The 15,286-nt window shown below is 36.9% G+C and overlaps 1 protein-coding gene across 1 annotated transcript in view; it reads left to right on the top strand.

Moving 5' to 3' along the window:
- The window catches only part of EDIL3 (EGF like repeats and discoidin domains 3), a 580,643-nt gene that overhangs the window by 253,032 nt on the left and 312,325 nt on the right, over positions 1-15,286 (top strand). The window contains exon 4 of the mRNA XM_043978117.1: positions 9,266-9,394. Within this exon, the coding sequence (XP_043834052.1) occupies positions 9,266-9,394 (129 nt within the window). The remainder of the gene's footprint in view (positions 1-9,265; positions 9,395-15,286) is intronic.

Raw genomic sequence — 15,286 nt, 5'->3', positions numbered from 1 at the left:
ATCTCTCCCCCCATTCCATACTCCCTTTCCTGTTTGTTTCATTTGAAATTTCACCCCATTCTGTCATTCCCCTATGCCCTCTCCAGTGTATTCCTCTCCCCTCTCGATTTTACCCTAAGGATGTCATGATGGGGTAGCTAGGTGACACAGTGGACAAAGCATCCACCCTGGACCCAGGAGGACCCGAGCCCAAAAACTGGCCTCAGACACAAGACACTCATTAACCCAGACTGCCATCCCTGCCCCCAAAAAAGGGAGAGAAACAAAAAAATGCTTTACATGTATTATCCCTTTATGATCAATCCCCACATTTGCCCTCTGTCTAAATTTATTCCTATCATCTGCTCTAATACTCAAAAAGCTCTTATGATTTTGATATAACATCTTCCCATGCAGGAAGGTAAACAGTTTAACCTTTTAACATCTCTCATGATTTTTTTTTCTGTTTCTTTTTTATGTTTCTCTACAGTCTTGCAACAACAATTATTTACTATGTTCCAGGAAATAAGTGTTAGAAATACAAAGAAAGGCAAAATACTGGCTCCTGAACTCAAGGAGCTTGAATTCTAATAGGAAAGATAACATGTAATGACTATGCATGTTTAATTACACAAACATACTCACTGCCTTCCATTTAGTATCTTTCTATCTATCTATCTAGTAATCTCAAAGGGAAAGAATTCAGGGCTAGTGGGAAAGGCCTCCTGCAGAAGATAGGTTTTGAGAAGAATCAGGAAGGAAGACATAAAATAGAGGTAAGGAAAAGGAGTATTCTAGGCATTAGTAACACCCATTGAAAATGCCTGAAGTCAGCTGTGGTATAAGAGGGTGATGGAATATTACTGTGCTATACGAAATGACAAGGAGGATGATTTCAGAATAGCCTGGAGAGACTTGTATGAACTGAAGTATAGTGACGAGTGCAAAACCAAGAGAACATTGTCCACATGCAGCCATATTGTTTGATGAAGAACTGTGAAAGACTTAACTATTCTCAACAATATAATGATCTAAGACAATTCCAAAGGACTATCGACAAAACATACTATCTACCTACAACTGATATTAATGGAACACAGACTGAAGCATGCTATTTTTCACTTCCTTTTACTTTTTTTTCTTTTATTCAAGTTTTTATATACAAAATTACTAATATCATACTACTTTATATAATTGTGCATGTATAACCTATATCAAATTGCTTACCACCTTAGGGAGGGGACAGGGAGAAGAGAGTGTAACTATTGGAATGACACCACCTGCTAGAGACTTACTGTAGAAAAGCTGTGCCATGAAGTGAAGGTCTTTGAGGGCAAGACCATGCGTCTTTTCTTTGGCATCAGGAAGTGACGTTTGCCTGTGGGAGGAAGAAGGGGGAGCCTGGTGCTCTGACTGGGACGCTTTCCTGAGGACTCCGGTGGAGAAGGGAGCTAGAAATGCACTCTCCCTTTAATAGATAGATGAATGTAGGACTTTCTCTCTCTCTTTACCAAATTCTTATTCTCCTTAATAAATGCTTAAAAGTCTAACTCTTGCTAAAGCTTATAATTTATTAGTGACCACTCATTAGATATTTTAGACAGACTAGCTAGAATTTTAGCCCTTAACAGGAGGGAGGGATAAAAATTAGAAAAGAAAAGTATAAATAAAAAGAAAAGAAAACCCATGAAGTCAGAAATAGAGTGTCATATGGGAAGAAAAGGAAGAAGGATAGTAATGTTCAGTCTTAGAATATGTGGGGTAGGGGGCAGGTAGGTGTCACAGTGGATAAAGCACCGGCCCTATAATCAGGAGGACCTGCGTTCAAATGCAGCCTCAGACACTTGACACTTACTAGCTGTGTGACCATGGGCAAGTCACTTAAACTTCATTGCCCTGAAAAAAAAAATGATATGAGTTATATGAGGATTGGAAAAGCAGGAAGGGGCCGGGTTATGATGGAATTTAAAAACTAAACAAAAGATTTTAAATCTGATCCCGGAGGTAAGAAAGAGTCATTGGAATTTATTAAATAGGAGAGGGATGGATAACACTGTCAGACTTTTGCTTTAGGAAGATTCCTGGGGGCAGCTAGGTGGTGCAGTATATAAAGTACCTGCCCTGGATTCAGGAGGACCTGAATTAAAATCCAGCCTCAGACACTGCACACTCACTAGTGTGACCCTGGACAAGTTGCTTAACTCTCATTGCCCAGGGGAAAAATAAATGAAGATTCCTTTCGTAGAAGAAAGGGGATAGACTGGAGAGAGGAAAGATGCTGGTCAGGGAGACCAGTGAAAAGGGAATGACAATAGTCCAAGCATGAGGTAAAGAGGACCTGTACCAAAGGGTCTTCCATATAATTGGAGCCAAGGAGATGCGTGAGAAGTATTATGAAGGTAGAAATTAGTAGATGGTGATAGATGATGTCAAGGTTTTGTACCCTTGGTGATAATAAGGAAATGGGAAATGGACAGTTTTGGGGAAAAGAAAATGGATTCTATTTTGTACATGTTAAGTTTGAGATACTTATGGTTTATCCAGTTTTAGCTGCACCATGAATAGTTAAAGATGTGAGAATGGAGTCAGGAGAGAGGTTTATTAGATATTTTAATAATAAAAAAGTAATAAAGATAAAGATAATCATTGAATCTAAGATAGCTGATAAGAGCACTGAGCAAGATGTTTCTGAGGTAAAAGAAAAGAGGGCCAAGAATAGATATTTGAGGGACACACATGGAATATGCTATTTGAAGATCTATCATAGAAGACAATAAAACATAGATATGAATGAGTATCCAGAAAAAGATGAATAGCCCTTCACCTTTTACTTTTTTTTTTTAACCAGATATGGTTAAAGAAGCTTTTTTCTGTTGTTTCCTGAGTGAATATAAGGCTTATCCCTATATCTTAAACGTTTATAGAGTCTTGTGTTTTAAATATTTTACTTTTGTTTACTTAGAAGGAAAATGTGATATAAAGGTAGCAAAATACATTGATAAACTATATAGTATTGTTTGAAATCTATATTTTTGGCAGAGTGATATTTCTGACTGCGCAAGACAGAGTTAAAGAAAGTGTTATTCACTCATTTTTTTACATCTCAGATGAAAGGATAAATTAACAGGGTCCTTCAAAATAGCTAAGAAATGAATTGTTCAGAATGTCATTGAGGCCAGCACCCATAGATTGAAAGGAAGACCACTCCTCCAGATGGGGAGTGGCTAAAGTGAAGATCATGTACCATGGGGGAAATTCCTCCTTCTACACAATGGTGATAGGAGAATGTGAATGACTGAATGACAGCACTACCTGCATGTTTCTAGTAATTCAGTAGATAACAACTTTCATTATTACAATGCCTGCTTCTTTTTAGTAGTTCAGTAGATAACAACTTCCATTATTATGTGGAGAAAATAAAACATGTTAAAAGCCTGAGGGGCAGCTAGGTGGTGCAGTAGATAAAGCACTGGCCCTGGATTCAGGAGTACCTGAGTTCAAATCCAGATTCAGACACTTGAAACTTATTAGCTGTGTGACCCTGGGCAAGTCACTTAACCCCCATTGCCCCGCAAAAAAAAAAAAAAAGAAAAGAAAAGCCAGTATAATAATTAGTGCAGATTGTCTTATGATTTCTAAATATGTCATATTCTTATTCCAGAATAAAGTTTAAGAAAACTACCAGATAAACAAAGGCTTAAGATTAAACATATAATTTCAGACTCTGATTTGGAGTGTTATTCATTCTGTTTCTACCAATCTTTTGGATAAAGAAAATGGAAAAGGAAATTCTAAACAGTTAGCTATCCTAGGTCCATCCTAGGAAAATGCAAGTATATTCCACAGTAATAGGGAAGTTGGAATGAAGGGAAGATTTGAGGCAAAAGAGAATGAGTTCTTTTTTGGACATGTTTAATTTGAGATATATAAGGAACATTAAGTTCAAACTGTCAAAAAAAAAAAAAAAAGGCTGATGTGAACATCAGAAGTCCAAAATTCTTTAAACCCTTCAAAGCTTACAATCTTCCTTTGGCCAAATGGAGAGGAGGCCTGGCAAAGGCCCAAGTTGAAGCCTCTCCTTTTCTCCACATTCCCACACCCCTCTATATGCAATTCATCTTCATGGAGTTTAGCTGGAAGCCCAACTTGTTTCAGCATTTTAGATGAATCCTTCTCTAACTAGCTTAGTAATTTATAGATAGCCACTGAGGCATGGCTACCTTTCCTCAGCCTATCCAAAGATGACTCTTTTACATAACTTCAGTTCAAACAATTTGTTCCCCCATAGTTTAAATCCTATCTATGATGTTACCTAGTTAAACTGTTTAGTATAGTAATTAAACTCCTATTTTCATGGCTGCTTTCAATATTATTTTTTTCTTTTACCTGCAAGTTCTGGATTTTGGCTATGATCTTTCTATGAGTTTTTATTTTGGGGTTTCATTTATGTGACTAATAGATTGTTTCTATTTTCACTTTTTCCTCTGTCTCTAAAAGGTCTGTGCAGGTTGGGTTTTGTTTTGTTTTGTTTTGTTTTGCTTTAATTCAGGATTTTTTTCTATATGGAAACAAATGTAAATGTATATACTAGTGCCTCCTCTTGGTTGATTATCTCCTATTTATCTAGTGCATATCTTGTTTATGTATATACATTTGCATTTGTTAACATGTTTATACTGTGAGCTCCTTGAGAGAGGGTTAGTACTTTTTCTCTTTCTTGGTGTCCTAAACACTTTAACACAGGGCTTGGTACTTAGTAGAGCTTAATAAATGCTGATTGATTAATTGATTAAAGAACAACTTACTTAGAAAAGAGGACTAGAACAGGTAAAATAAGAATTCATATGAATTGAATCATGATATTCAAGTACATTCAAGTCATCTTCATGTACTATTAGGTTTTCTGAATATTTTATCTTCTTTGTGTCATAAATCAATACTATGTGTTCAGTCCCAGGGTAATGGTCAGATCCAGCAAATATAACATAAAGTGATTCCATAGCAGATACATGAAACTGGATTTACCAAATTACGTATTTGCCAAGGAACTAAAATATCTGCATTTATTACAAAAGATTACACAAGCTAATAGCCTGTCATCTCTAGTTTGATGTTGTAACTAACTCTTTAGTTTTAAGTTTTGAACAATGTCAATTAGAGTAAAAATATTGTGGCAACATAATGAGTCAAATGTCTGGTATCTAGATATAAATTACTACCAACCACCAATATTATAACTTTCGTTGTTCCCAATCCTATTTAAATTTTAAAGCTGGAGCAATCCTAGAATGGCAGCATTATACAATTATAGCTGGAAGGGATTTTGGCTTTACATTCTATTTGGTTCAAAGGTTTTGCCTCATTTTGTCATTACAGAGCCAGAGTATTAAAAAGGCTAGATAACTTTCCACCACCATTACAATGCTAGTTAGTGAAAAACTCAGAATTCATATCAAGCTTCGTTTTGGACTTCTAGTTCCAGTTCTTATTGTTGTTGGATCACTGGGTATGTGATGGGGGGCAGAGAGGGTGTGGTAAGGTGTGAGGAGATTGGAAGGGTAAGGAGGTCTGGTTTTGAAGGGCTTTGAATGCCAAACAGAGAAAACAGAGGACTATTCATTTTATCATGGAGGCCATAGGAAGTGTGAAAAAAATTTAACTATAACTAATCTGAAAAATTATATAACTGGACTTATAGGACTAATTATAAGTATAAGAAAAATTATAACTTTAGAAAAATTATAATTGGGCTGTAAGTCCCTTCATGGTTGCCATTCTAATTTAAAAATATTTTATCTTACTGGGGTGTAATCTGATTGGGGGGGCCTAATTGAACTGGAGGACTAATCTGGGGACTTTTAACTAGCTGGCTATCTGACTGCTATTAATTTCCTAAGCCAATCTATTAGGGTCTTTTAAAGATTTCTCCACACTGCACTCTAAAATTGATAAGCAAATGATTAAGAAGCCTCTTAATTAAATAATCAAAGAAGGGTTTATTTAGGTGAATAAATTTAGAGTTAAATGTAGAAACAAGGATAACAAAAGTAAAATACAACCTGTGAATTTCTGCCAACGAACTCCTTTGCAACGGACCTTCTTCTACTGTTGTTCCCCTCACTGGAAAGCCCTCCTGCTCCATACTCTTGCCAACCCCCCTGAAAAGCCCCTTACTGTTGCAAACCCCTGTCTGTTAGCCCTATCTCGCTTTCTCCATCACTATCTTCTCCAACCGCCTTCACTACCTAACTCCCTGGTATGTATCTTCCTTCTCTCCCTTCAAACCTTGGGCTCCCTGCACCCCCACAGAGGCCAAGCTAATCCACCAGCTACCCTAGGGCTGCAGCCAGGGGCCTCAACCACACCCAGGGTTCAAGGGGCCATGCCTCCTGCTGCGCACCTGGGGCCTGGCACGGGCTGCATCAGAGGCCGGCCTGGATAAGCCCAGGATCTCTGGGGTAGATCCCCTCAGGGTGGAGGGAGCTGGGGCTTTTTCCCCAGCCATCTGACTTGGCATCCAATAAAGTCCACAGGGCTTTTCTGCTTGGCTGAAGCAGAGGGGGAGGAGCCCCAGCCACTCTTACACAGGAAAAAACCCTGAGGGCCTAAGGCTTTTTAATCTCAACCCAAAGGCAGGGTCCCCAAATCACAATAAATTTCCACAGAAGCCACGGGAGTTTATTGAATAGCAGGGTTGACATGGTCAGACCTGTACTTTAGGAAGACCATTTTGGCCATTGAATTAAGAATGGACTGGAGTGGGGAGATATGTGAGGCAAGAAGACCAACCAGGTAGATTATGGCCCGGGAATGAAGCAAGGAGGGCCAGCACTAAGGTGATGGCAGTGTCAGAGGAGAGAAGGCATATGCAACAAATGTTATCAAGGCAACGTTGGTAGGCCTTGGCAATAGATTGGATATCATGAGAAGGTGAGGATTAAACCTAGGTTCTGAGCCTGAATGACCAGGACTTTGATTTTACTCTCAACAACAAGCAGGAAATTAGTAAGAAAGTAGGAGATGACAGGGGTGGGTTTGAGGGTGAAGATAATGAATTAAGTCTGAGACATGTTGAGTTTAAGATGTCTATGGGACTTCATTTAAGATGTTTAATGAACAGTTGGCAATGAGAGTATAGAAGTCAGAGTGGGGTTATTGCTAGATTAGTAGATTTGAGAAGCTTAAGCATAGAGTTAATAATTAAATCTATGGAAGCATTCAATCTCTTTCGATTTACTAAATTCTGTTATCTTCTCCTAGCTACTCCTAACCACACTAGAATCTATGATAAACTACAGCAGTATGGCCCTCTCTAAAACCCAAGACTCCTACAACTTTGAATAAGCCATTTGAAATATATCAATCACCTTATCCACTCCTGCTTTTAGATTACTTAGTGCTCCTGGAGAAAGAAGCTGAAACTGACAGGGCCTGGATCCTTACAGATTCTATTGTCCATCTTCAACCTGACCCCTGATGGTATTCACCAAGCCTTTTATCCACTACACAGATATTCCATTCTCTCAGATAGACTCAGTTCCCTTCTGCTGATTTCTACATGCAAATTCCCATCCTGATTCTCAATGAAAACCTTACCTCTCCTTATGCTTTTTTTTAGAGAAAATTGAGACCAGCTGGCATGAATTTTTTTTCATATTCCTCTGCCTTGGCACAAAGCTGACTTCAGGTCATGGAGGGGAGATATAGTTTAGATCTCTAAGGGACCTTATCAATTGTACATTCCAACCCTTAAATTCCAAATAAATAATAGTCAATAAACATTTAGTAAGCTCCTACTTTATGCCAGTCACTGTGCTAAGCATGCAAGGTAAAAATACGAGAGAGAGAGAGAGAGAGAGAGAGAGAATGAATTCCACAAGGAATGTACAAACTAGTGGGAGAAGAAAACACACACACACACAGTGGGAAAAGGGGTATGTGTATGTAACATTTGTAACTCATAGAGAATGATGAAGTCAGAGTATCCCCAAAGTAGTTAAGCCAGTAGAGAAATAAGATGTCTAAGCTAAGCTCCCACTTTAAATGGAGGATATGGTGTTAATAATCCCATTCTTCAATCACAGGGGCACAGAGGCAGAGGGTAATGATAATGTGTAGTACTAAGGGCCTTGCAGTCTGATGAGGTTTTCCCGGTAATGAGCTTTTAAGGTCATGGCAAAGAAGGCAGAAAAACCTCAAAGTAGTAAAGTAGGGGAAAAATGAAACAAATCCATATCATACCACAAATAAATACCATACCATATGGTATTTACCCTTCCCATTGTTATTGGATAAAAGCTTATTTTTTGTTTGCTCAGAATAAAACCTATGGTGTAGACTACATAGTCACCTAACTAATCTGATATCTTATTAAAATAATTAGCATTCTTCTTTTTTCCCTTATTCAGTCTCTCTCTCTCTCTCTCTCTCTCTCTCTCTCTCTCTCTCCCCCCTCCCTCCCTCCCTCCCTCCACCTCTCCCCACTCTTCTCACCATCTTTTTCTCTCTTCCCCCTTTCCAAGCTTCATCAGTTACACAGCACAGTATTATAGAAAGAAAAAAACAAAGAATGGAGTCAGGAAAACCTGATTTCAAATCCAGCCATAGACAATAACTATGTGTTTCCCTGGGAAAGTCACTTAATTTCTGTCTTAATTTCTGCAAAATGAGAATGATATCCCTATATGTAGTGAGGATAAAATGAGCTAATATTTGTAAAGTACTTTGAAAAACTTGCAAGACTATATAAATGCTAGCTACAATTATTATTTGTCCAAAACCTCTGCTGATCTGTATGTTAGCCATTAATAACAGCTATTGAATTTGATATGATTCATTCTCCAGACCTTTTCTGTGGTATTTCATACTTCATTTTTAAAGAAAATTATTTTTATCCAATTATCTTTATTAGGAATTTATCTTTCCACTTTGAGTATTTAGCTGTTTTCCTGAGCATGGGAATAAATCATTCTGTTTATGCAAACATGTAGGTGACAGAAAGCAAAGGGTACATAGAACTTCTTGAAAGAGATACTGTGATACAAGAATATTTTTAGTCATACAATAACAATGTTAGATCTGGGAGAAGAAGATAAGCAAGAAAATAACCCAGGACTCTTGTTTCAATAGGGCACACTGACATGTAGTTTATACTGATCAGCTCATGTTCCTTTTGAGTGTTTCAATAAAAAAAGCAATTAGTTTAATTATATTTTAGAATACACGGCAGCATGTAGAAATGAAAAAGAAAGAAAAAGTTGATCATTGTATTCTGTCTTCCTTCCAGGTCCCTGTGTTCCTAACCCATGTCATAATGGGGGAACGTGTGAAATCAGTGAAGCTTACCGAGGGGATACGTTCATAGGATATGTGTGTAAATGTCCTAGAGGATTTAATGGGATCCACTGTCAACACAGTAAGTTTTCTTTAAGGATGTCACTAAATATGCTAAAGATGCAAACACATACAAGAGACTTGAATACCTTGTATTTTTTTTCCCATATGCTGCCAGTGTGATTTAATGACTACTGTGCTAGATTTGGGGTCAGAAAACCTGCATTCAAATAATGCTTCAGAGCCTTACCAAATACTTCTGGACAAGTCATTTAATGTCTCTAGAATGTTTCCTCATCTGCCAAATGAGAGAATTTGCCTAAATAACCTCCAAAATCTCTTCTAGCTCTAAATTTGTGATCTGTGATGATATGATTATACCTCAGTACTTCAAAAGTCTGTGCTTCCTTCAGTGTGGATTCTACTTCAAGACTGTAAAGGGCTAATATTCTACCTATACTGTCTAAAATTATCTAATGAGTGGTCACCAATAAATTATAAGCTTTACCAAGAGTTTAGACTTTTAAGCATTTATTAAGGAGAATAAGAATTTGGTGAAGAGAGAGAGAAAGAGGCCTAGATTCATCTATCTATCAAAGGGAGCCAGTGTTTCCTGCTGTGCCCCCCCCACCCGCCCAGGTCCTTGAGAGAGCACAAGCCTTGCCCCTTCTTCATCCCACAAGCATCTTGTGAAAACTGGAAATATCCTGTCCCCACACACACAGCTCCAAGCTAATTGGCTGATAGCTTTGATAGTCATTACCCACAAGCAAACGTCACTTCCTAACGCCAAGGAACTGACTTCCAAGTCACATGGCTTGCCCTCAGATGCCTTCTCCTCATGGCGGACCTTTCCTATATTTACTCTCCAGCAGGTGGCATCACTCCAATTGTTACAAGACAAACTGTCCATAAAAAAATTACAAAGCAAAAAATAATATATTAATTACCTTTCTGTTTATCAGGTTTTCTGAACTCAGCTATTGTAGTCCTCAAACAATGGAACTGACTGTTGTTGTTGTTGCTGTTATTCAGTCATTTTAATCATGTCTGACTATTTGTGACCCCATTTGGTTTGGAGTTTTCTTGGCAAAAATACTGGAGTGGTTTTCCATTTCCTTCTCCGGCTCATTTTACAGAAAACTGAGGAAAACAAAGTTAAGTGACTTAGGTCTTCCTGTCTCCAGGATTGGTACTTTATCCATCATACCACGTAGCTGTCCAGATCTATCAGTGTTGGATTGTATTTGAAGCTCTTCCAAAATGGTAGAACTTCCCAGAGATTGTACAATTAAAGTATTGGAATTGTAATTTAGAGGATAAAGAATACATTGCTCTAGGGCCAGAAAGATGGGTTCAAGTTATGCCTCTACACATATTGGCTCTCTGATGATTAGCCTTCTTTTGTTCAAAGAACTCTCTAAGACTATATGTTACCAAGAAAGTATAGATGTTCACTGGTTGAGGGAATTCTCACATCTGTGACCTTCCTAAGTTAATGATACCACATACAGAGGCCCTATCCCTATCTAAAATGGACCTAGCTATGTATACATATAGTCAGTCAAGCAGCAAGAATTTGTTAAGTATGTTCCAGCATTCTACAAAGAGATATATAGGAAAGCAAAAATTAAACAAACAAACCAAAAAAAACCCCACAGTTGATGCTTCAAGGAGTTCGCAGTCTAATGGTCAACAAAACATGTAAATAAGAATGTATAAAATATTATATATAGGAAAGTTGAAGATAATTGAGAGAGGTGCTAACATTAAAGGATAGGATCAGGAAAGACTACTCATGGAAGATGGAATTTTACTTGGGACTTTTGGTAAGAAAGGAGGTGGAGATAAGAAGAGAGAAAATTGCAAGCATGGGAAATGTCAGGAAAAGAATATTTACATTTGGGGTATGGAGTGTCCTGTGTAAGAAACAACAAGGAAGCCATTGTCACTGGATCTCAGAGTACATGAAGAGAGTAGGGAGTAAGATGAAAGAAGGGAAAGTCAAAAGTGGGTCAGGTCACGAAGGGTTTGAATGCCAGAAGATTTTATACTTGATCCTGGAGTTGAACAGAGAACCACTAGAGTTTATTGAAATGGTGGGAGGAGGGTAAGATATGACATGGTCAGACCTTTGCTTTAGGAAAACCAATTTGAAAGTGGAGTTATGGATGCAGGTAGACTTTCACAAGGTATTTTGTCTACCAAACTAAATTGTCACATTCAAACAATTAATTTGAGATGTAGAGAATTACAGTTAACACTGTGTGATGAGTGTACATTTATTATAACCATGAATGTGTTTATTTAAAAAAATTAAATTTAGAATGAAATTTTTTTTCAAATTATTTTTCTGACAAGTTTTATCCTGTCAATAAAAAAATACAAGACTCATTTATTAGTGCAAAGAGGCAGATAACTGTTCGACCTTTTTTCTGTTTTCATTATCAAGAGAGGCACAAAGTAGTGAGATAGATGCTTATCTAAGGTCTTCCACACCATCATGCATATATCTTTATAAATAAGTCCAAGTGGAAGAGAAATTCCCTGTAAATGGGGAGATTCTCCAGATGATCCTATTTGCAGGTGAATTTTTGCTGACTAGGTGGAATCCAGACCATCATAATGATTGTGCTAGTAATATACAAATGAAAACAAATTAAAATGGATTTACAATCTTCAGTATTAACCCCCAGACTGTGTTGGACTACAACAGAGGTGCCAAATTCATGGCCCAGAATGCATAACTACAAAACTCCATAGTGAGTTCTCAACCATAGTAAAAAGTAAGTGGAAATGTTTAACAAAAATAAAATATAATATGACATAGACAATGTTATTTTGTGATTTTTCTAAGTCAATATGCATACATAAGGATCCAATTTCTTTCTATCTTTTTTTTTTTGGTGAGGCAATTGGGGTTAAGTGACTTGCCCAGGGTCACATAGCTAGTAAGTGTCAAGTGTCTGAGGCTGGATTTGAACTCTGGTCCTCAACTCCAGGGCTAGTGCTCTATGCACTGCACTACCTAGCTGCCCCAAGCATCAAATTTCTATTTGAGTTTGACACCACAGGACTAGAAGTTCACTATGGGTCAACAGTATGAAATGAAAAGCATAACTATTTGTCTAATGCCATCTTTTGGCTGTATTAATAGAAGTTTAATTTTTAGAATAATAGCATGTATAATCTCACTGTATTTTGATCTGGTCATACCACATATCAACAGTAGTATATTTTTTGCTCAAATGATTGGATGCAGTTGGGTGGTCTGCCCACTGAGTTAGTCTGTTAACATGTCCATTTGAAGTACTACAGATAGACAATGAATTGAGCTGACCCAAGAACTAAAAAAGGGAATTGGACCAGATTTGGCAACTTTTGCATTGTTTTAAAACCCTTCTTTACTACTAAGTCCATGTCATTAACATTAATATTATTTTGGAGATGCTACATGGTAAAACCAATAAAATAGCACAATTTCAGAAGTATCAAACCTAAAAGTAACTTTAAAAGGGTAAAAATAAAACAATATACAATGGGTGTAAGTTCAGCTGACCACTTACTTTCAAGATATGATAGAAAAGACATGATCAAGTACAATTATGGACAGAAAAGGAAGAAGAACAAGAGAGAACAAACAACCAAAATGTTGCTATAAGGGCCCATAAAATGCCAAAAGACCAAGAGAAAGGTCTCTAGTAAATTATATCCATCCTTTATGGTGAGTCTAGGAAGGAAATAATCATTACACAGGGTACAGAGACAGGAATGGGTTATGATTTGATAGAGTTCCTAACCCAATGATATTTTAGACTTGAAATTTTTGAAACATCACACTCTCCAAATTTAGTTTTTTGGCCATATTCAAACTATTTCCCTAGCCATTTATTATTCAAAATTTCCCTGAAGTGTAAATTGATTGTTTAACAGTCCAAGGGCTTGAGATATGGCTTCAGTTTTCTTTTCTTAATGGCATTGGCATAAACCTAAAGGTTTGAGTTGACATAGATCAAAAGAGCATTGCAGGAAAATGAAAGGAAGAATGTTTTCTCTTTCTAATTTATTTTAATGTCAACAACCCTAATTTGACTTTTTTTCATATGAGATTATTCTTGAAGAAACACTTCAGAAAAATCAAATTAAAGAAACTTGCTTATTAATTCAATTTCATATGACAAGTTGCTAATTGGATATCTTCTTAGATCATGCATTAACTGGACATCAGAGGGATTTAAAGTGTTGAGATAATAAAGTGACAAGCTTATAATCACAGGCCAATAAATATCATGTTACAAAGTAGAGAGAATGTCTCCAAGGTTAGCTGTGGCAGTTCTATGTCATTAACCACACTGGCTTTTCATTGGGATTGGAAATCCTAACTTCAAGGCAATTATAATCAGCATATTCAGTAAATCCTCATTATCTATATTAGTAATGAAAACTGCATCTGCAAATGTCCTTGTAGTTATAAAAGATTGAGTGTTTTCTTCGTTATAAAGACAATTATATCATGGGTTGTGGTCTTAAATTGCCTTGAAATTTGACAGGGGCATTTTAAGCAAGTAATTATTTTCTTGGACTAAATATTTTTGGTTGGAGAGGGGTTATTATCTTTTTGTGTGTTATCTAGTAAAAAAATTGATGCCTTGTGGGAAGAAAAAAAAACTACCATGCCTAGAAATTATTGTTTGGCAGCTCCCTGAAGATTTGCTATATGTTTCTTCCTACAAAGGTCTACTATACTATTTTAGGTCAAATCCAGGCTTTTGCCTTGCCAGGTGATGGATGAGCCCTGGCTGAGGATTTAACCAATTGGAGCACAGAAGACAAGATCATTTAATAGAGTAGTTTAGAGTGTCATGCCATTCAAAAGCCAGTTTCTATAATTCTGAGTTAATTAGTCAGATTGAAAGAGTGGCCGAAGATTCTGATTTAGCTTTATATTAGCAGATATCTGGTGAAAACTTGTCTGAATATAACTCTATGCTCATTTAACTTCTTCACCTAAATGTTTAGTCATTTTACTTGGCACTCCAGCTAGTTCTACTGTATGTAGTTTGCCATGCTAAATTAGTCAGTGTTGTACAAAGGAGAGTACTGGCTCTGGAGTGAGAATTTAAGATCAAATCCCAACTAAGTTTCCCCTTGGTAAGACAACTTGGCTTGCTCCCCAGGTTCACTAGATAATCAGCAAGCTTTATTAACTATGATAAATTGTACAATTATTTTTTTAGCTCTGGGTTAAGTTTTGATTGAGGTTGCATTAAGAAAACAATAGATCTTTACCTCCTTGTCCTTTCCTCTCAGTGTTATTATTTAAGCATCAATGGTAGATGTCCTATTCTGATTCCTTGAATGGAGCCATAATTTCATGGAATGATAGATTTGAAATTAGAAGAGACTGAAGATGTCAAATGAGAAAACATTGGCCCAGAAAGATTCAATGACTTAATCAGGTTTATACACAGTAAATGGCAGAATTGGGATTGGAATTTAGGACCCTTAGTGTCAGTGTTCTTTCCACTGCTGTCACATGGCTTTTCAGTTAATTAATACATTGTGGCTCCAATTCACTTAGAAATGTCATATTACTATAGGCAACCTAGAATTAAGAACGGAACATATATAAATAGTGCTTACATATTTGATCAAGAATCTTGTCTTCCCCCACTGAAAGGGGTAATAAAAAAGTTTATTTACCCTGAATTAAAATACCAATAAAATTAGCTTATCAAATCAAATCCCAAGTTTATTATTATAGCATCCAAGGTCAATGTGGCAAAGTATTGGGGAAGATGAGAAAGAAGATCAATAGTTTTTCCCCATCATACATGTAAGGGGATAACTTGGCAAAATGTTGATGATATAAGATTTTCCTTTGCCATTTCCCCTATGTCTTTTTATATCAGTGACCCTTTTCCAAGGTAAACAGTCTTCTTTAAACTACCATAAGTCTTCCAACAACTCCCAG

Source organism: Dromiciops gliroides, chromosome 1, assembly GCF_019393635.1.
Source record: "Dromiciops gliroides isolate mDroGli1 chromosome 1, mDroGli1.pri, whole genome shotgun sequence".
Taxonomy (NCBI): Eukaryota; Metazoa; Chordata; class Mammalia; order Microbiotheria; family Microbiotheriidae; genus Dromiciops; species Dromiciops gliroides.
Note: the sequence above shows the minus strand (reverse complement) of the source record. Positions and strands in the feature narration are given on the sequence as shown.